At 39.7% G+C, this 23,075-nt stretch overlaps 1 protein-coding gene across 1 annotated transcript in view; it reads right to left on the bottom strand.

Annotated features, from left to right (window-relative positions):
- The window catches only part of LOC122797935 (gastrula zinc finger protein XlCGF57.1-like), a 380,380-nt gene that overhangs the window by 239,656 nt on the left and 117,649 nt on the right, over positions 1-23,075 (bottom strand). The window contains exon 2 of the mRNA XM_044066454.1: positions 15,233-15,359. Coding sequence (XP_043922389.1) covers positions 15,233-15,359 — 127 coding nt within the window. The remainder of the gene's footprint in view (positions 1-15,232; positions 15,360-23,075) is intronic.

Genomic DNA, 23,075 nt, shown 5'->3' with positions numbered 1-23,075 from the left:
TATATATATATATATATCTATATATATATATATATATATACACACAGACATAGAGGAGCTCTCTGATCATGTAACCCAGGCTGGTATGACCCTGACCTTGAGCAGCATCTTACCCTCACCTATAATGATGCCACAGTACAAAGACAAAATGATCGATTTTAACAATTGGCTAAAATGATGGTGTCATTCAAAGGGGATCCAGTGTCTGTCAGCCTGGGATGACATGCTCGACAAGCCACGTTGCTTCGCTAGGGACAGCTTGCACCTGTCACCACTGGGCTTTCAGATATTGGCAAAGGCTCTTGCCACCCCCATAGTGCCTTTTTTAGGCAAGGCTCAAAAGTCAAACCCACCCCCATAGACAGCACAAGGAACAAGAAACTAAGGGTAATTCTGCTAAACGCCAGAAGTCTTAACCTCAAGATGCATGCACTCGAAGCTCTCCTCAGTATGGAGAACATCGATAAATGTGCAGTGACAGAAACCTGGTTCAAAGCTCCAGAGAGCACCCCAGCACTACCAGGCTATACCTCGTATCATGCTTTTCGGCCCCAAAACCCGGACCGAACCACAAAAGGAGGGGGAGTTTCCATATTTATCAAGGATATCCACACCTCCAGGTTAGTGGCATTGCACGAAGTATCGGAGACCATCCATGTGCAACTAACAGTGGGCAAGACCGCTTTTCAGTTTATAGCATACTACAGACCACCCTCTCAAAGTCAGGAATCCCATTCGGCTTTCCTGAAAACATTGGAGAACATGAAGATCTCTCCGAACACCATTATATTGGGCGACTTCAACTACCCAAATATTGACTGGGAGCACTACTCAAGCCCCAGCACCTTAGCCCAAAGATTCCTGGAAATTATAAACTCAAATGCTATGGAACAACTAGTCACCACTCCCACAAGAGGGGACAACATACTAGACCTGATCATTACCAACATGGGGACCCTATGCTCCACACCAGAAGTATATCCATCATTGGTAAGATCAGACCATAAATTAATTTCACTGGATGTCCACATCCCGACCCCACCCCAGCCCAGAAAACCACAGTGAAAAACTTCTCAAAAGCGAACTTCTCACTTCTCAAAACCGAAGTGGAATCCTTCAAGGCCCCAGGGCCAGTGGAAACTACAGCCCAAACTGCAGAATCCTATATAAATGCATTCTACGGACATCTCCAGGAATGCATGGATCATGCTATCCCAAACAAAACCAAGACCCAATCATCCAAAGGCAGGCGTCCAGTCTGGTGGACCCCTGCCATAAATAAACTGTACAACAGAAGGAAGAAGCTACTACATGATAGAGCAAAATCCCTAATAGGGAAGGCATCTCTGATCAGTACTAGCAAAAAAATTATGATCCCTCATAAAATCTTCCAAGGCCAGCTTCGAGAGAAAAATTGCACAGGTCACCAAAGACAATCATAAGGCTTTTTCAGTTATGTTAGAAACCTGGGATTCAACTCCCAGACTTGTTCTGAGTTGATTCTAAACGACACAAAATACACTGAACCCACAGACATCGCCAATATCCTGGCAGACAGGTTCAGTGCAAACTTCTCCACCCCCTCCCCCCCAAAAGAGCAAGTATCTATCCCAGCAGAGGACATCTCAGATGCTCAGGTGAAGGCTGCCCTCTCCAAAGCAAAAAACACTGCTTCCATGGGACCAGATGGCGTCCCAGGTTGCGTCCTACATGAACTACAAGAGGAACTAATCCCTCAAATAAAACGGCTATACAATCTCAGCCTCACTAAAGGATATGTGCCCACAGAATGGCGTATAGCAACAGTGGTCCCACTCCACAAAGGTGGAGCCTCTACGGACCCTGGAAACTATCGCCCCATAAGCCTGACTAGCTTAGTCTGCAAGGATATGGAGAGGATCATCATGGAGCTCATAAACAAAGACATTGGGGACCTACAGACACTAGCTCCTACCCAGTTCGGCTTTGTCAAGGGCAGATCCTGCCTTTTGAACCTGGTTGACTTCTTTGAAACAGTCACCAAAGCCATAGATGAAGGGAAGGTAGTCCACACAGCCTATCTGGACCTTGCAAAGGCATTTGACACAGTACCCCACTCGGGCATCATAGATAAGCTATACAGCTTAAATGTAAACCCCCATGTCACAAGATGGGTCGCAAACTGGCTCAAAGACAGAACCCACAGAGTGAGAGTTGCTGGAGCCATGTCAGACTCGAAACTGGTCACAAGTGGCATCCCACAGGGTTCTGTCCTGGGACCACTCTTGTTCGATATATACTTTTCCGAGGTACAGGCAAACATGGGAGGACTATGGCTCACCAAGTTCGCAGACGACTGCAAACTGGGCGCCATAATCAACTCTCCAGCTGACACAAACATCCTTCAAAAAGGTCTCACAGAGACAGATAACTGGTGCCAGCGCCATGGTTTAAAGCTAAATGCCAAAAAATGTATAGTCATACCCTTTGGCAAAAACAATGTGCCCACAAATTACCACATAGGCGGAAACCCATTAAGTACAGAGAAAGTTATTAGGGACCTGGGGACCCAAGTTGATAGCAATCTCTCCTTTGAAAACCACATTGCCAAAGTGGTTAGAAAGACCTTCTACATAGCCCACCTCATCACGAAGGTTTTCACATCTAGATCAAGAGAGGTAATTGTGCTCCTTTATTCATCCCTTATCAGGCCTATCATAGAATACAATGCCCCTTTTGGGATGTACCTTACCCGACACCTGCAGCAATTAGAAAGACCCCAAAAGTATCTCACCAAGAGGATCAAGGGTCTCAAACAGATGCCATATGCTGCTCGGTTAAAAAAACTCCAGCTCTACTCAGTTGCATACTGCCTACTTCGAGGCGATCTATGCCTGACATACAAAGCTATGTCAAATCCAGAATTAATGGACATGCTCCACCTCAGTAAATCTAAATCCCTTAGAGCCACATGCTCGAGGGACTTGAACCTCAGCACAGAAATAAATAGAACTTGCTGGAGGGACAGGTTCATAACCCAGAGGCTCCCTTCGCTCTGGAATAGAATTCCAGTTCATGTGAGGCAGAGCACCACACTGAATCGAATCTCGATAAGTGGATGGGGGATCGTAGGTTTGTCCCAAGGATTACTCCCGTGTCACTATTAGACAGAGGCACAGTAAACTAAACTTAAAAAGGGAACAGTATACTCAAATAAAGGGGTGGCGTAAGCCATACAGAATTGGGCTAGGCTTATAATTGCCCCAGGGCAGATAGCCTAGTATGAACCTATCTATATATATATATATATATATATATATATATATATATATATATATATATGTGTGTGTGTGTGTGTGTGTGTGTGTATATATATATATATATATATATATATATATATATATATATATATATATACACACACACGTGTACTGTATATCACACATACATACATGTGTGTATAGTTATATTTGTGTGTGTGCCATACTTTTGAACAGCCCCTTTACACATGGAATGTGGGTGAAGCACTAAAAACAGAATAAGCAGGCTGTAGTACATTAAAAATGAAATGTTACTGCTGAATTAATAGTCAGTGTGATACTATTAATGGAGGCATATGTATGCAGCTCTAGAAGAATACAGTACAGTTAAAGAAAGATACAAGTAATTAAGCAGATTTACATATCAGTGCAAAACCAACAAATTATAATCAGTCAGGATTAGAACTGTTTTTAGATTATTACTAAATACAACACAAGGATAAAATGAGAAAGAGATGTATTACTGTTTTGTGCTTCAACATATGCATTAATTATTAGCAACTACTATTAAAAAAGTACATATCAAGCATTAGTAAGTAAGGAGTCTCAGGCATGTGTATAAATTTACACACACACACACACTTTCTGTGCAGCTTTAAGTTTTGACTCATTCATTGGGCATGGACTTTATGAAGAAAGGAGTGTTAAGTTACAAAATAAAAAATACTACTTTTATGTGATAAGAGTTAGTAAAGGGGAAGTGCTGTAAAGGACACGAATGTTAACGCTTCCTCCACCTTGCACAGCACTGCTTTCCAGCTAATGGCTCAGTCTCTGAAAATCGTAGCTGTCATTCAAGGGCTGCCATTGCTGTTATGCAAGAGAAAAATTCTCATGACAAATCCTTCTGATGTCAGCTATGTGAATTTGTAAGTGGTAAATGCAGTTGGTCAGTCCCAGTTATGTTTGCACAAACCAAATCCGAAATGCTCTTTTTAATTTTTTACCACCTGGTGCATCACCATCGTGGAATGTTACAGCACATCAGGAATTACCCTCAGACAGGTGCCAGTCACATCAAAAGTATAGATATGGAAAATGAAAAGCGTGAGCAAGATAAGGTGTGTGTAATATGGTTTGGAACCAGGAGCTTCATATGTATGTACTGCTCACAGCAGTGGACGCCCCCATTTGTTCTTGTACACTGGCACAAGTACACCTCCTCTCCAGACATCTGGGCTATGCCTTTCCCTCCATACTGTTATGAGTACCTTCAGCAGCCATTTCTCCATTATCTCACCCAGCATCTTTATCACATCTGCTGTGTCCTCATCTGTGCCTGCTGCATTCCCCGACTTCATTTTCCTTAGTGCTATTCTTACTTCTTCTAGTGGTCTCCTTTTTATCTCTAAGTGTAGCCTGTTTCTGGCTAAGTACAGCTTCTGTGTGTTTTTTTGACATTCCTAAGATGCTGAAAACACTCGGGTGTCCGACTATCTTCTGTATCTTTGTCTTGGCCTTGCAACCTGATGCAGTTCCTTTATGCCACCTACTGAATCTCTTTCCAGAAGCTAGTAGAGTACTTCTGATGCCCTAGTCTACTAAACTCCTTTCTTAGCTTCTTTGTTAGGCAACCAGTATTTCTTCCTAGCCTGGTTGGTCTTTTCTATCTCCCACGTTTTCTTGTATTCCTTTCTTTTGTGAACTTCCTGGACTGATGCATTCCACCACCCACTTTCATTACCTTATTAACATAACTGGCTTGGCAACATATCAGTTCTGTAGTCCTCACGCATGCTGTTTTGAGGTGCTGCAATTCTTCAACTACACCTATTTCCTGCTCCTCTTTGGCTGCTGGAGCCCTAGGGTTGTGCCTTCACTCCAGTCAACTTCTGCGTCTTCGGCCTGGTCTCTGTTGACCTTAGAGCCCTCTTTGACCACTGCTTGCAGCTGATGGCAACCAGTGGTCTCTGATGGGCCAACTGTTTTGCTGGGGATGATTTGCAATTATTGATTATACCCTAGTATCCTTTCCTTACTACAGGAAGTTTACCAGAGTTGGATACTGGCTACTCTTATATGTGAACTTTGACCGTCTCTCTTTCTGAACCATGTGTTGGCTACTATCACACCATTTATCAGACAGAAGTCTAGAATGATCTCTCCCTTATTCCTGTTGCCCCACCCATTTGAAGCCAGGCAGTCCTCATATCCTGTTCTGTCTGTCCTGATATGTGCATTCAAAGTCACCCATTATCAACACCAATTCATGCCCTGCTTTATCTAGTAGGCGTGGGAACTGCTGTCTGAATGCACTCTTTTCCTCACTATCACAACCCTGCTGTTGGAGAACATGCTGAGATTATGAATACTACCTTATCATTACACTGGAGTCGGTTTGCCATGAGTCTGTGACTAATTCTGATGGCATCCTCACTGCCTTCTGAAACCCTTCTTTCACCACAATTCCCACACCATTTCTAATGTATCCTACTCCTGACTACTAGACTCTGGATCCCAAGCCAAGCAGCTTCACTACATTGCCCTTCTATCATGTCTCCTGGATACATAAGATGTCCAGCCTCCTCCTTACTATCATGTCATCCACTTCCAAGTTGTGTCCTGTCAATGAACCAACATTGTGTAACAATTTTCAGTTCATGTTCAGCAGGTTGATTGTTTTTATGCCCAGCTTTTGCTCAACAGAGCTATCCAAGGTAACCCAGTCTGTGCAACTAGACACTGGCCAGCCAGCAGCTGAGCTTTATGGTAGACACACAGCCAATAGGGGGCACATACACGCTTTGTGGAAAGCATTCAAACTGTAATATAATCTATCAAATCAGTCACCATATAACGCTGTCTCCTAATGGCATATATATATATAGGGGGCACATACACGCTTTGTGGAAAGCATTCAAACTGTAATATAATCTATCAAATCAGTCACCATATAACGCTGTCTCCTAATGGCATATATATATATACAGTCTCAAAGTCTCCAAAATTCAAAAGTGAGATACCCCAAGCATCCAAACGTGCTACTGTGTTCATAGATACCAGTAGTAGTAAATAATCCAAGATTGCTGTTCAGCTCATAAAAATCAACTCTTTATTCACAGAATGACACAGATAGTAAGCGGTTTCACCTTTCGGCTTCTTCAGACTTTTCAAACAGTATAACTTAGTCATTATTTAAATAACCCTCCAAAGGTTACAATTGGTTGAAGGTTTTCAAAGCTAAAGTGTAATTTAAAGCGCTAGCACTACATAAGTAACACACATACTATAATATTAAAACATTAAAACTTCTGTTAATCAGACTTCTAACCAGATTTTTAATATTCCAGGTTTTAAATGTTTTTATTATATTTTTTGTATTATATGTCAGTCTTTGGTTTATTTATGGAACTGATTAACAGAAGTTTTAATGTTTTAATATTATAGTATGTGTGTTACTTATGTAGTGCTAGCGCTTTAAATTACACTTTAGCTTTGAAAACCTTCAACCAATTGTAACCTTTGGAGGGTTATTTAAATAATGACTAAGTTATACTGTTTGAAAAGTCTGAAGAAGCCGAAAGGTGAAAGCGCTTACTATCTGTGTCATTCTGTGAATAAAGATTTGATTTTTATGAGCTGAACAGCAATCTTGGATTATTCACTACTACTGGTATCTATGAACACAGTAGCACGTTTGGATGCTTGGGGTATCTTACTTTTGAATTTTGGAGACTTTGAGACTGTATTTATATGCCATTAGGAGACAGCGTTATATGGTGACTGATTTGATTTTTTATTGCCGCTGTTTCCGAGCTCTGTCGGCGTGCTGTGCTGCACCTGGTTACTTTGTAATATAATCTATGTTTTTGGTAGTGGATGAAAAGAAATAGGCATAAAGACGTAGAATTCCTATTTAACACATTCTTATCTTTGTTTCCACAAAAAAAGGATAGAAAGCACAGTATCATAAAAGGAAGCAATTTCTTGAAAAAATACTGAGTGGAGAAGATTTTGAAAATGTGCAGTGAACACTAGACACATGACCTTGGGTCATAACATTTATCCCTGACAGCACTTGGCCAATTCTCAATAGTGATTAGAAATCTTGTTCCATGGTTGTTGCACATGAATTAATGGTCCCACAGCTTAAAGAACAACAATGGGATTATGTATTAAATGCTCAACTTCTGGGTCCTTTTTCTCCATATTTACCGTCCCTGCTATGAACAAACAATAATTCAGCACTTAAAATATTTTGAATTGACGGTTTCTCTCCACTAGAACAGTACCTTACTGTACTGTGGTGGTTTCACTTTCAAAAAGCTTTTGTCCTACCCTGATAAAGCTTGTTGCAGTCTCCAGTTCATTGATGTCATCAAGGCCAATGAATACAGGCAGTTTTCTGGCAAGTTCCCTCCCCAAACTGACATCACCACGACTGTCACAGCTCCCCAGTCCTTCCCCTAACCATACAGAAAAGTAAATGCTAGAACAAGGAAACAGTACAAGACTCAAGTCTCCTGCTGTGACCTGTCAATCACAGCAGGTAACAGCTCAAATTACCAATACAACAAACGACACAGTAAATGTAGAATAAAGCAGACAAAACAAAGTAGATGAACCACCGCATAAGATTTTAATCCTGGTACCTCGGCCTTCCACCTTCAAAGGATAATTTTTACAAAAAAACAGCACCTTAAATATATTTATTTATTTATTTTTTTATTTTATTTTACATTTGTTGACCGGGCTAGTCTAACTGGATACATGTCCATTTTCAGTAGAGGCCCGGGGAGAAAAGCTCCGAGCTGCAACAATGACAAGGAAATACAATAAAGTATAATTAAAATAAAATAAAATTTGTTACAAAATTAACATTAAAAGGTAGAGTTATAAAGAGTTATTTAGCAAGTTTAGGCTAGAATCAAATACTATGAGTAAAAACAAAAATTAAAACAGAAGATTTTTTTTTTTTTTGAGAACGAGCAGGAGGGGGCAAGAGATTTCAGTCTGGGTTGGAGCAGGGACAAAGCCAGTGGGATTTAAGATATTCTTTAAGATTCTTCTTAAAAAGTAGAGTAGAAGTAAGGTTGGAAAGTTCAGAAGGAAGAGGATTCCAGCTCTTTCCTATGGTGTTTGAGAAGAGTGAGTCCCCAGCTTTGTTGTTGGATTTAATGGAGGAGATGTGAAGTTTATTTGCTGAGCGTAGAGTTGCAAGATTTTTGTAAGGGGGGATGAGATTAGTGAGGATTGGGGTATTTTTAGGGTAGTGGAGGATCTTTTGGGTGATAAGTTGTTGAAAAAGTAATTGGTTCTGTAGTTCTAACCATCCCAGCTGTTTGTGGTTGTGACAATGATGTGTTCTAAATGGGGTACCAGAAGCAAATCTGGTTATGTTATTATAACAGGTGGAGAGTTTGGTAAGGTTGGTTTTAGACAGATTAGTATAGATAGCAGAAGCATAGAACAGGGTGGAGATTAGGGGGGTTTCAGCTATAGTGTTTCTGGCTGCAGAGGTAAGGAAGGATTTGATTCTGTATAAGGTCCCTAGTTTTTTGTTTACCGTCTTTATAATGGAATTAATATGGTCATTGTAGCTAAGGTTGTTGTCTATTGTAACACCTAGAAGACAGGTTGTAGTATCAGGGGATATGATGGTTCCATTGTTAGAGGTTACTGTGAGGTGCAGTTGAGGTGTCTTGTGAGTAGGAGAAAAAAGCAATAATTTAGTTTTCTTGGGGTTGAGAAGAAGGCAGTGTTTTGTGAACCAGTTTTCAACACTGTTAAATACTGTTTGGGTGAGGCACTGGAGAGAGGTTATGGACTTGGCTGAGCAAATTAAGGTGGAGTCATCTGCATACTGTATGCAGGTGGCTTGAGAAATACTAGTATGAAGGTCATTAATAAATAAGGAAAATAGAAGTGGCCCTAAGATAGAACCTTGTGGTACTCCAATGTTTACAGGGAGGGATGAATAAATATTCTTATTCCAGAGAACTGCTTGTCGTCTATTTTCTAAATAGGATTTAAACCATTGTAATGCTTGTGGGTCTAGTGAATGGGCTTTTAGAGTGTCAATAAGTATGGGATGGTTCACCATATCAAAAGCTTTAGAAAGATCAATAAATAGAGCAGAGGAAAAGGTGTTCTTGTTACGGTTTTTGTTTATAGAATCAGAGAAGGATAGCAGGGCACTTGTTGTGCTATGGTAAGGCCTAAAGCCATGTTGGCAATCTGCAAGTAGATTATTTTGTAGTAGGTGGTCAAGCAGTTGTCTCTGTATACATTTCTCCATTATTTTAGCTAATGGAGAGAGTAAGGCAATAGGCCGATAGTTGGAGAGCTCAGTTGATGAGCCACCTTTGTGTAAAGGGATTATATGGGAGATCTTCCATAGAGAGGGGATTTTGCTTTCTGAAATTGTTCTATTTATAAGTATGGAGATAGGGTAGGCAATGGCTTTAGCTGCAATTTGCAGGTATTCAGCTGGAAGACAGTCAGCAGAAGGGGTGCATGGCTTGAGCTTTTGAAGGAGGTTGCAAATGAGGGATGTAGGTACAGGATGTATATGGAAGGTAGGTGAGAGGGTAAGTGGATGGTAATGTGTTAGATAGGGATAGATAAATAGCATGTACAATGAAATAATTAAATCTTCTCTACAACAATAATTCAAATTACCACAGCAGCAATATAAATACAATTAGTCCAACAGAAATCAGCATTTAAAGTGGCAATACAATAGAAATACATCATAAACATTGAAATATCAGCAGATATTGGCAAAACAAGCAATTTAAATAGTCAGGACAAAATTCTGAATTTTAAAAATTCATAGAGACTTCTTGATTTAAGCCCCCCCGGATGTAAAGTACCATAATTAAAAATAAATGTGGTCTCAAGATGGTTTAACCTTGAGTGAAAATCACCCCTCAACCACTTGACTTTGGCCAAAACACTAAAAAATAAAGAACCACCATCCCCTCCATGAACAGATGAAAAATGATGAGCAAACGGACTCCCCCTCTTATTATTTCTAATGTCCAAAAGATGCTCCAGGATTCTTGTTTTGGACATCCTCTGTCTGCCCTATATACAACCTTACGTTCTCACAACTACATCCCAATATATATACAACTCCACAGAACTTGCAATTAAACTTCCCAATTGTTTGATATTTCGTAATAATGGTACCTGAAAGATTCTTGAACAAAGGTTACAATTACCACAGGGAAGAGCCCCCTGTCAAACATTTATCTCTGCAAAATGGGTTTGGTTCAAGAATTCCTTAAGATTACAGACTCTGCCATAGGAAAAGTTTACCCTATTGGGAAGAATTCTACCCAAAAATTCATCAGAGCTAATCATGGGCCATAACTGTTTAACAATATGTACTATCCTATCTGAGAAAACACTACTTCATAACATAAAATATGTCTTCTTTAGTTTCCCCAAAATAAGAATCATGCCCATGAGCAAAAGCCTCTTGCATATGAACCTTGCTGTTGCTCTTGGTGACCCTATTCCTCGCAGATTTAGACTCTCCTTCATTTAACCCCTGTCAAGCAGTCTTTGTTCCACCTCATCCAAAAAAGTTTCCTTGAGAAACCCTTCGGAAGCGTCTGTCTAATTGTGCTTAAATTCTCCATAGGGCAGTGCACTGATCAAATGTGAAGGATGCATGCTGGAGGCATGCAAGAAATTATTCACTGCGCTGGGCTTCTTTAAAGGTTTGTGCTGGACCTTCACATTACCATCAACAAAAAAACACATCTAAGAAATTAATAGTTTTGCTATCCATGTAATAACTAAATTTTAACCCATGAGGGTTTAAATTTAACCTTTCAAAAAATGTTTCAAATTCCTCAAAAGGACCCTTACAAATAATAAGTAGGTCATCTATAAACCGTTTATACATGACCACTCTGCTTTTAAAGAATTCCGTTGGATACATAAATTGTTTTTCAAACTCACCCATATAGAGAATTGCATATGAGGGGGCATATGCTGCCTCCACAGCAGTGCCTAACTGAGTTATTGATGTAGAGAACATTTAATTATTTCATTGTACATGCTATTTAAGATGCTGTTTTTTTTTTTTTTTTTTTTTTGTAAAAAAATTATCCCTTGAAGGCAAAAGGCAGAGGTACCAGGATTAAAATCTTACCGGATGGTTCATCTACTTCATTTTGTGTGTTTTATTCAACGGCTCAAATTACCCTTAGCACTTTGACAGCTAGGGAAGTTAGGTGTGAAGGGGGATGAGAGATGAATCAAACTAGTAGAATTCAGGCTTCACACAAAAGACTGCAATTTAGAAACAGCAGCATTAAAAAGCACTTTGAAAGTCTGTTCTGTGGCATTTGCATTGTTTGTGTTTTAAGTAGTCATTAAACGGCATGAAATGTTACTTAAAACTGACTGAAAAACAGCAGTGTATGCATGTAAAAATCAGTACAGTGACACGAGCTTTAGGAAGAAAGAGGCATTTGTGATGCAATTTTTTTACACACAAGTACTGCATTGTAGGATACCTAGAGGCAGACTAAACAATCAGAATTACTTCAAGATGCCAGACCTCATACGATCAGACTTCGAAATTATGTATAAAGTATTTAAAAAACTGTAAATAGTCCCAGAGTGGTGTTAAAATGTAGCAAACACCAAACCATGATGAAATAAAAATGTTTTTGAGTCTGTCTGTGCTGTTCTCCTTTAAAATAACCAGATTTAAAAATCAAATCCAGCAATAGGTGTGTGGGTGGGAAGAAAGTAACTAGCAAAGAGTCACCAACAGTGCTTGCAGTTTACACAGACTTGAAGTCTTTTCAGAAAAGAGAAAGACCCAGAAATTCAATGTATATTTAAGTATCATTCAAGAAACAAGTTAACCAATGATAAAAACAGTTTGAGTTTGTAACAGTTTGTTGAATGTTTTTTCGGAGCTTTTCTCCCCGGGCCTCCGCTGAAAATGGACATGTATCCAGTTGGACTATCCCCATCCGATAAACAAATGTAAAATAAATAAATAAAAACATGTCAAATGTGCAGCCAAGATAATAAGTGTCCCTCTCCCACGTAGAACAAAAATACCAGGCCAAAAAGACTTCTTAAAATAGAAAACAAAATGAAGCACGAAAAACAGAAAGCAGATCCATTAGCTTAAGCAACTAACAGACAAAAAAAGAAGACAAAGACCCATAAATTCACTGTGTATTTAAGTATCATTCAAGAAACAAGTTAATCAATGAAAAAGTTGGAAGTGTTTCATTAAAAGAAAGATGAGAAGTAGTGTTTAACAGGGGTGAAGAGGGAAGTGCTGATTCAGGTGCAGGAGGAAAAGTTATTATGGGGGGTGTAATCACACAGCTGATCCACCCATGTCAGATATGACCCATACATTTAAAACATGCCAGTGTTGTTTTAAATTTATAAATAAATTCAACATCATGTTGTAATATTCAGCTGCTGTAACAGTTTCTTGCCATGATCTTAAGTGCACCTGATTCCACATGAACAGTTGTTTTGCAGTACTTTCCAACCCTTCAAATACTTGTTCCAACTTTCTGGATGCTTCTGATGCTGGTGAAATACCCAAGTATGTTAAGCGATTTGTGTTTCCAATGGATGATTAAATGTCTAAAATTTGAAGATTTTTGTCATTTAGTTGCATCTGTCAGAATCATCGACTTACAGCTAATACTGAAGAGAAAGAACTTCGCATTTAGCATTGCTGAGGCCGTTTCTTTACCTGTAAGCCATGGATAATGTTCTTTTTTAATTACTTTATACTGTGTCGCTTTACCATAGTGGTCATATCTTCACTCATTCTGCTGTCTCATCAATTTTTAATGACAAGATTTCTGTTTTACTCTTGAGAGTTAATAATGCTTCACAAAACGCATGTACCACTGGTAATACATCAGCATTTATTTGTAGATGATACTCTCCTTGTAGATTTCCAAATCCTGTAAGTAAATCAACTCAGTCATGCTGGATATTACCATAGTTCTCTAAATTATTTGATATAACCCTGTAATATGCAACGTTTTTGTACACCTATACTTTTGCTACCTCACTATGAATTTATTTTACCATTGAAAACTTCATTTAAGCCAAACTACTAGATGTACTAAGAGCAAAAGCATGTTTACCACTACAGACTGAAAAAGGATACTGAACAACTTATTTTGCATTTAAACAGTAGCCCGTATTACACAACAAATGACAAATTACTTCAAGGCTTGCAAAAAGTCCTGAACTGTGCTCCAAGTGCTGTTATTTTTTCTTCCCCTCCTTTAAGAAACACAAGACTTAAACATCTTCATGACTTTGATGTGGGACACTGTATCTTTTAAACCTTTTCAGCTATCAGCTCTTAGTGAAAAACAAACCAAATTTCTGGATACAAACTTCCAGTTTTTTACAAATTGAACTGCAGTAAGAAAATTACTGGTAACTGCAACGGACACATTATTCTAATCAAGACTTATTTTCTTTTGTATTTTCAAACAGATAAAAGCTTGAAATTAAATAGATTTATTTATTTAACAAATGCATTCCCCCGCTGTAATACCATGGAATATGCAGATAGGATACTCTGCAGGGCAACATAAAACACTCCAGATGAGCACCAGCCTCCATGAAGTGTTTAATCTGACAGCTTTAATAAATACAAAACTCTGAAACTGCAAACTCACAAATGAATAACAAAAAGGCTCCACTTGAAGAATAGTAGTATCCACAAATTTATTGAAGCGCTTTTCGTTCAAGTACCATACAGAATTTCATCAGAATAAACAGATTTAAAGTACAAAGCTTCTTTTATAACAATTCAAACATGTCATGTGATGGGTTTTTGACCTATAATCAAGCTCAGCTTCTTAATTGCATTTAACTGCTTAACCCTATGTATTCTGAATCTTTCCTAAAGTATTCTATAAATAGAATGCATAAGTTAAGTCTAACTTAAGCAGTTAAATGCAATTAAGAAGCTAAGCTTGATTACAGGTCAAAAACATATCGGATGACAAGTTTGAATTGTTATAAAAGAAGCTTTGTACTTTAAATCCGTTTATTCTGATGAAGTTCTGTATGGTACTTGAACGAAAAGCTCTTCAATAAATTTGTGGATACTACTAGTCTTCAGTGGAGCCTGTTATTCATTTGTGCCTTAATAAAGAATGCATGACTCCGTACCACATGACATGCAACTTCCTGTAACTTAGTCATTAGCATAATTAAAGGTATATACTCCATCTGTTACAGAAGGATTGAAAGGAAATCTGCATGCAAGTTAGCCACATACAGTCTCCATAATTCAAATTATGATTATTTCAGGGTATTTACATCAGCAGAAAATAAAACAATACAATATTTACCACAACTGTAAAGTAGAAAAACTATTCTATTTTCAAGGGAAAAAATGATAAAAATGTAGGAAAACAGAGTTATTGTTGTGCTTGATACAGTAGAAATACAGTGTGGGACCTGCATTCAGGGATTTAAAACTAATATAGTTGATTTAATAACGATCATTATTAGGTTTATTAGGTATACCACTACTACTGAATATCTCTTTTTATTATTATTGTCAAAATGGACATTTGGTTATGTATGGAATTCCCAATGATGGGTTTCAGTGCAATTATGAATTAAAAAGTAACACAACTCCCCAAAAATTAAACAAACAGCCTGAATGAACTGGAGAAGAGTTATGTAGCACACACTAATATTCAGACAGAAACAAAAACACTTAAGCATAGATTCTTTTATCTATGTAATACTTTCAACTCAAGAAATATCAATATTCTTATATGAAAATCAAATCCTCAACGTAAGAATGCACTTCTAAGAAGATTTTTGCACTGCCCATGTAATGTTATAAACTGGTACACTGTATTATCATGTTACTGAAACAATTCTTATTGCAAAGAAATGTGAATAATATTTGAATTTCAATCAATAAGGATGTACCTCTGAGATCCCCTTACCTAAAGAAACCATGTTCTCATAGTTCTGTACCATCACCTCCCGGTGTAACTCTTTGTCCTGTTCACTCAGCATCTTCCACTCCTCACTTGAAAACTCAACAGCAACATCTTCAAAGCTGTTTGGCACCTGAAAACGCACAAAATTTACTTGTTCTTCATTTATTATGCACACAGATAAATGTAAATGGTTTCAACAGGAATGTAACCAGCTATGTTAAAATGTTCACTTGTACTAGATGGCAATGGAGTAAAACTACTCCTTTCTTTTTGTTCAGTGCCAGATTTGTACAAACTCAACTACCTCAGGACTGGGTCAACAACCAGAACAATGAGTTTTGCTCATTCAGTATCAGTATAATAATCTCGATGAAGTATAACCAGTAGTAAGACACAAGGACATTAACTCATTCACACCAATGGAGCTCTGGAAGTTTGCAATGCAACTTCCAATGGGCAGAGCCCAAGTCTTTTGACAACATCAAATTATGTCCTCAGATTTCAAACAAATGTTCATATATCTGGAACCATAGAGATTATGAAAGAAGTATAAATGGCAAACCCTTCAGCACAAACTATTTTTAGAATGGTAGCATTCTTTAGGTTCTAGGTCTTAAACTGAATAGTATAAGTTACAGTAAACAAAGTAACTATTACATTTGCAATATTTTGCAAACAGCTTAAAATATCTCAGCAACCATGCAAGTTACACAAATAGCAGCATTTTATTCATCTAGCTGAGAGCTTTCGTATGAGACTAAGGAGTTCTGTCAGTGTTACTTGGTTGTTGAGATATTTAGAAAAATGTGAAAATTATATCTATATAAATTAATATCATAAAAGCAACAGTTAATATCTATTTACCTGCACTAGCCTAAGGTCAAATATTATTGCAGTTGAGTTTGCCATTGTGCAAGCTTTAAGATGAAATCTTTTAAAACCTTGTACATAACATGTTTTTGGAATTATTGATGTAAATATGAACAAGTAAACTTTGACTCCTAGAGGCGTCAGTAGGAGTTAACTGGAGATGCACTTGGAGGCATTACTCTGATGTAATGAGTTAATCTATATAAAGAAGCAAATCATATGGATTTACATTCCTGCCCTAAATCACTGTATTCAGACTAACACAGAACCAAGTTAAGGACTTAACATAATGACTTGCCTGCATGGCTCTGGTTCACCTTCCTCTGTTGCTAGAACTGTAGCCCTAGTGCAAGCACAGTCACCTCAGCACCAATACAAACTTTCCTGGTATTTAACTCCTCCTCCTTACATAACACCTAATATCCACAATGCCACCATCTCAGTCCATCTCAGTCACCTCAGCACCAATATAAACTTTCCTGGTATTTAACTCCTCACCTTTCATAATACCCAGTGCCTAGCATTCTACCATCGTTCTCAAGGTTAGTCACCTTGGTCCCAATTCAAACTTTCCTGGGCTTTAACTTCTTCACTTACATAGGTTCATAGGTTTATACTAGGCTATCTGCCCTAAGGCATTTAAAAGCCTAGCCCAAATTTTTGTGGCTTACACCACCCCTTATATGAAAAAATACTGTGCCCATTAGTTTGTTGTGCCTCTGTCCAGCAGTGACACAGAGATGATTCCTGGGGTAAACCTACGATCTCCCATCCACAGGTCAAGATTTCTCTTGAACAGAGCCAGCGAGGTGCTCTGCCTCACATGGACTGGGGTTTTATTCCACAGCATAGGGAGTCTCTGAGTGATAAATCTATCCCTCCAGCACGTCCTATTTATGTCCATGTTAAGGTTTAAGTCGCTTGCTCTAGTGGTTTTGGTGGATTTGGATTTTTTGAGGTGGAGCATGTCCATTAATTCCGGGTTGGACATGGCCTTGTATGTCAGGCACATGTCACCTCTGAGCAGACGGTATGCGACTGAATAGAGCTGGAGTTTCCTCAATCTGGCAGCATATGACAGATTTTGGAGTCCCTTTATCCTTTTGGTGAGGAACTTTTGGGGTCTCTCCAATTGCTGCAGATGTCGGGTGAGATACATCCCGAATGGGGCATTGTACTCGATCATTGGTCTGATAAGTGAAGAGTACAGGGGAACAATGACCTCACTAGATCTGGATGTGAATCCCTTCATGATCAGGTGGGCAATGTAGAAGGTCTTTCTAACCACTTTAGCAACGTGAGTGTCAAAAGAAAGGCCACCGTCAACCTTGGTCCCCAGGTCCCTGATGACCTCTTCTGTGCTTAGTGGATTGCCACCTATATGGTAGCTTGGGGTTACCTTGTTTTTCCCGAAGGGTATGACTATACATTTTTTGGCGTTTAACTTCAGGCCATGCTCTGGCACCAGCTATCTGTTTCCGTGAGTCCCTTCTGAAGGATATCCGTGTCCGATGCACTTTCCACTATGGCGCCCAGTTTGCAGTCGTCTGCAAACTTTGTCAGCCAAAGTCCTCCCATGTTGGCCTGTACTTCCGAGAAGTAGATGCCGAACAATAGGGGGCCAAGGACCGAGCCCTGTGGGACACCACTTGTGACTGGCTTGGAGTCTGACATAGCGCCAGCAACTCTAACCCTGTGGGTTCCATCCTTAAGCCAGTTTGCAACCCATCTTGTGACATATGGGTTTACATTTAAGCTGGTAAGTTTTTCTACAATACCCGTGTGGGGTATTGTGTCGAAAGCCTTTGCAAGGTCAAGGTAGGCTGTATGGACTGCCTTTCCCTCATCAATGGCCTTGGTGACTATTTCGAAGAAGTCGACCAAGTTCAAAAGGCATGATCTTCCCTTGACGAAGCCAAACTGGGTCGGGTCCAATGTCTGCAAGTCCCCTATATCTTTGTTTATGAGCTCCATTATGATCCTCTCCATAGATTTGAAGACTAGACTTGTTAAGCTTATGGGGCGGTAATTACCAGGGTCCGTAGAGGCACCGCCTTTGTGGAGTGGGACCACAGTTGCCGTACGCCACTCCTTGGGCACGTATCCTGTGGTAAGGCTGAGATTAAACAGCTGCCTTATGTGCGGGTTTAATTCCTCATTTAGCTCGTGTAGCACACAGCCAGGGACATCATCCAGTCCCATTGATGCTGTGTTTTTAGCTTTAGAGAGAGCAGCTTTCACCTGCGCATTTGAGATGTCTGGGAGGCTACACTGCTGGGATAGTTATCTCTCCTTTGGGGAGAGGGGTGAAGTTTGCACTGAACCTGTCTGCCAGTATGTTGGCAATGTCTGTGGGTTCAGCGATTTTTGCATCATTTTGGACTAATTCTGAGCATATCTGGGAGTTTCCACCCAGGTTCCTAACATAGCTGAAAAAGGCCTTATGATTGTCCTTTGAATCCATGGCAATTTTTCTCTCAAAATTGGCCTTAGTTGATTTTATGAGTGCTCGTATTTTTTTACTAATAATGATCAGGGGTGACTTCCCTAATAACTAAACCCAGCATACCAAAATCACTTGACAGCTCAATCACGTTAGCACCAGTACAAACTTTCCCGAGCTTTAACTTCTCCCTCTTACATAACGCCTAATACCTGGTGTGACACCATCACTAACCAGCTGTGGAACCTCAGCACCAATACAAGCAGGGTTTAACTCCTCCCCCTTGCATAATCCGTACCATGCCTTCATCACTGTCTAGTTTTGAGTAGGCTATTCAGCACATTCAATTAACATTCATTACCACACCCACATCCATAGACCTCCATCCTCCAGGCTGGGGATGATGGGTGGGATTGTAGAGGAGCATGAAGAATGACAATTCACATCTATCATTATAGTAAGTACATAGTTTTCATATCTATCATGGATCGGTCCATCCTTCTCTTATACTTAGGACAGAGACGTCAGCAGTCAACCTGGGTGGATTTATGAGAGAAGAAACTGGAAAGCAGTGGCCCCAAATGCCATGAGACCTAAAGATTACATCCAGCATGTAATGGTTCAGAAAGTTGCCTACAGAAGCCCATGTATCAGCAACGTGGATATTATTAACAGATGCATTATGGGAAAAGGCCTGAGAGACTGCTACTGCTCTTGTGCAGTGAGCTTTAGATTCTCCTACTAAGGATCTTTTATGTCATAGGTAAACAAATGTAATACACTTGGAAACTTTCTTGACAAAGTTGCTTTAATTAATTTATTTATTTAAACATTTGTTGACCAGGTTAGTCCAACTGAGCCATAGCCCTTTTTCAGTGGAGATCCAAGGAGAAAAACTCCCACATGCATATCTATGTGACTAATGAAGTACATATACATAATATATAGCTACATTACCAATAGTTACTAAGGGTAAAAAGAGTTTACAATAACAGACATGAGAATACAAATGAATAGCAAGCACAAAGTGGAACACAGTCAAAAATTTAAATACATCAGCAGAAATTACATTCATCATCAGAGTCAGCTAAAAAGCTGCAGAGGATAGAACTAGTAAGGGTAACATAGTAAAAACACTAGTGGTGAAGGGGAACTAGCAAGGGTAATATAGTAAAACACTAGTGGTGAAGGGGAACTAGTAAGGATTATATAGTAAAACACTAGTAGAGAAGAAGGGGAACTAGTAAGGGTAATACAGTAACACACTAGTGGAGAAGAAGGGGAACCAGTAAGGGTAATATAGTAAAACGCTCATGGAGAAGAAGGGGAATGAGGAGGTATATGTATAGAAGAGTGAAAGGAAAGAAGGCAGTAAGGAGTAAGGTCAGTCAGGGGGGTGATTGTACTGACATAGCTATATATTGCTTAAATGCTTTTTCACAGCATTTCTGAACTGCTGTTTAGACTTATTAGTTAAAATTTCCAAAGGAAGATTATTCCAACGCTCAGCTAGGAAATAACAGTAAAGGTTCTTGGCGATTTTAATTTTTGGCCTGTATATAGTGAGATGTTGTTGTTCTGAGCTCCGAAGTGTTCTAAGTGGGGAGTAGGGGGATATTATAGAGGAAATGCTAGGACAGAATAAGGGCTGGTGCAGTATAAAATGAATTATCTGAAGCTGAGCGAGGAGAAGGTTATGGAGACACTCTAACCAGTTTAGTTTCCCGAGTGCTAAGCAGTGATGGGAATGGTAAGGGAGATCAGCAGCAAATGTGGCCACCTTATTGCAAGTAGACTCAAGTTTAGAAAGAAGCGTGATTTGTAAGTTGGTAAGAATTTGAGCGCCGTAGAGGAGGGTTGGGAGTACGCAGGCATGGGCAAGGGCTAACTTGGCTTTACTGGATAACACGTTTTTATTCCTACAGAGAAGTCCAAGTTTTTTTTCCAAGCTTTAGAGACTTTCATGACACTCTTGACAATCTATAAGCAGTAAATGATTCAAACTGCTCCACATCTTTCCAATGAAGGTAAAACAGCAGCTACCTGTGAACATCTAAGCAAGGAAGCAGGTATTCTCCCTTGTCAGAATGACTCAGGAAAAAAACTACAGGAAAACTTATGGTCTGGTTTATATTTACTTCAGTAGTCTCTGAGGAATTACTTCATCACATTATACCTCTGTTTTTATAAAACACATTGCATGGTGAGTTGACACATAAATCCTGAAGTTCACCCTGCCAGATTCATAGGTATGCAAGGTATGCAGTACAGAAGAGCATTAAGGAGTCCAACCCCAATTCCCAAACACCCAGCTACCATAAAGTACTGTATTTAAGTGACTTGCTCAAGGTCACGGAGTAAGCAAATGGAAAGATTCAAACCCTGTACACCTTTGACACACAAAGTAGCTCATTAACAAGGCAGAGCTTTAGTCCTCTGCACTAACTGCCAGATCGCCAAGAGGAAAATGTTTTCCAGAAAAGAACAAAACTCTGCAATGAAGGCCAGTTCAGAGAGAGGTTGAGTCAACTGCTCTAGCACTAAACTGATATCCCATTGTGGAAGGGGATCTCTAATCAGAAGTCTGAAGAGGAAGATTTCCCCAGAAAAGTATCATATGCCTTAAGAGACAAAAGAGAAATTCTGGTAACCTAAATGAAAGTAAAAAATGGATGCTAAGTGAATCATAGCACAGGACCTTACCTCTGAGCAAAGAATGTGAGGGGAGATAATCCAGGACTACTGGAACAGGCACAACAAAAGGATTTATACACCATCAAACACCCAAACTACAGGATAATACCATTTTATATTTGTATATTTACACAGCGTTGGGCTGCTGGGTGAAAACAAGGATATAAAACCATGTTGCCAGAGTAAATTAGTCACCAGCCATCATAGGAACTGCAGAATACCAAGCAGGTAATGTAAGGTCATGAAAATGCAGATGATGATTGCTGAAAGGGCGAGACAGGAAGATCCTGGGTGGTCTCAACCTGAGAGGTTTCTCCAGGAGATGAGGCCACAACAGGGGAATGAACCCCACTTGGTAAGGCCAAAAATTAAGCTAGGAGAATGACCCTGACTGTCTTGCACTGCAGTTTCTACAGGAACTTGAGAATTTAAGGAAATGGGAAAGCTGTTAAAGATATCTGGAAACCTCTACTGGACTAAGACATTCCTGGCCCCTGATACAAGGGAGAATCAGGAAGAAGTCTCTGAATTTGGCAAAGGTGAAGCTTGCAAAGAGATAGCAGAGAGGACTCCCCACGGGTGGTAAAGAGATCTCACCATCAACAAAGCAAGAGATACCCTCATGGGAAAACAATTGCTAATCTGGTTCACTGGTGAGATGGCTTCTCCAGGTAAGTGGGCAGCTATCAGAAACTGAACTGAAGACATTGCCTACTCCCCAAGTCTAAAAGCCTCTCAACAAGGGCAGTAGGAATGGATTCTACCCCACTCATTGATATTCCACCCACTTGTCATGCTGCTGCAGTACATGTCAATCAATTCATGAAGAAGGTCATCAAGGAAAGTCTACAGTATGAAGAAGATTACTGAACTCTAGGTCATGAGGTGTAAATTGGCCTCCACATCAGATCACCCTTAACAGTGTTTCCATCCTAGGGCTAAAGTATCTATAGTGACTGTCACCAGGAGATTGATAATAGTTATAAGTGGGCTGCCCAGGGAGAAGCTGGTGCCAGCAAATCCCAAGCTGGGTGTCTCAAACATGCTTTGGAAATTCTTATCTTACTTGATAGAATCCAAAGACTGTTATTCTCGAGTCTGCAAGGTCTTCTCTAGAACCTAAATATGACACAAGATTATGGCAGCCATTAGCCAATAGAACACTGAAGCACAGAGCTACTTAACTGTAGAAGACTGAAGAATACCAAACACCATTTCAATCAAAAAAGGGAATCCTTTTCCGAGGGAACCTGGTAACAAATGTGGGCTACCAGCAGGCATCCTAAGAACTCTAGGGACTGACAGGGCTGCACATGGGATTTTGTGAAGTTCATGGTAATTCCAAGAACTAGAAAAGAAGCTAAGGAATTCCTGGCAGCAGTTAGTATTTCTATGGCTGAGGTGCAAGGACTCATCATCTAAATAAGGGAAGGTTTTCAAACCCTACAGCCTTCAGTATACTGTCACTACCACCCTACAGCTTAAGAAAATATTGTGAGCTAGGATAGGTAGGATAGCCTAACAGTTACAAGCCCTGTCTTTCAATCATAAGTCATAGATCATAGATATGTTACTAGGCGATGCTGCCCAGGAGACCATTAAGGGACTAGCTCCTACCTTTAATCAGAGTAACCCCCCTGACTACCTTGATTTGCAGGTATGTGTCTTGGATATATAAAGGGCAGAAAAAAATTCCTTTTCACAGACAGTTGACACCAGCCACACTGTGACCATTCAGAACTGCTGTATGGGAACAAATTGGTTTAGGCTGCTTATAGACTGCAATTTGGCTGTGACCCTTCAAGTCTGGAATGGGACTGAGGTCCTTGCATTTCCAGT

This window comes from Protopterus annectens, chromosome 3.part1 (genome assembly GCF_019279795.1).
Source record: "Protopterus annectens isolate FY-2018-M chromosome 3.part1, PAN1.0, whole genome shotgun sequence".
NCBI classification, from domain to species: Eukaryota; Metazoa; Chordata; order Ceratodontiformes; family Protopteridae; genus Protopterus; species Protopterus annectens.
This window is presented reverse-complemented; position numbering and strand designations above follow the sequence as displayed.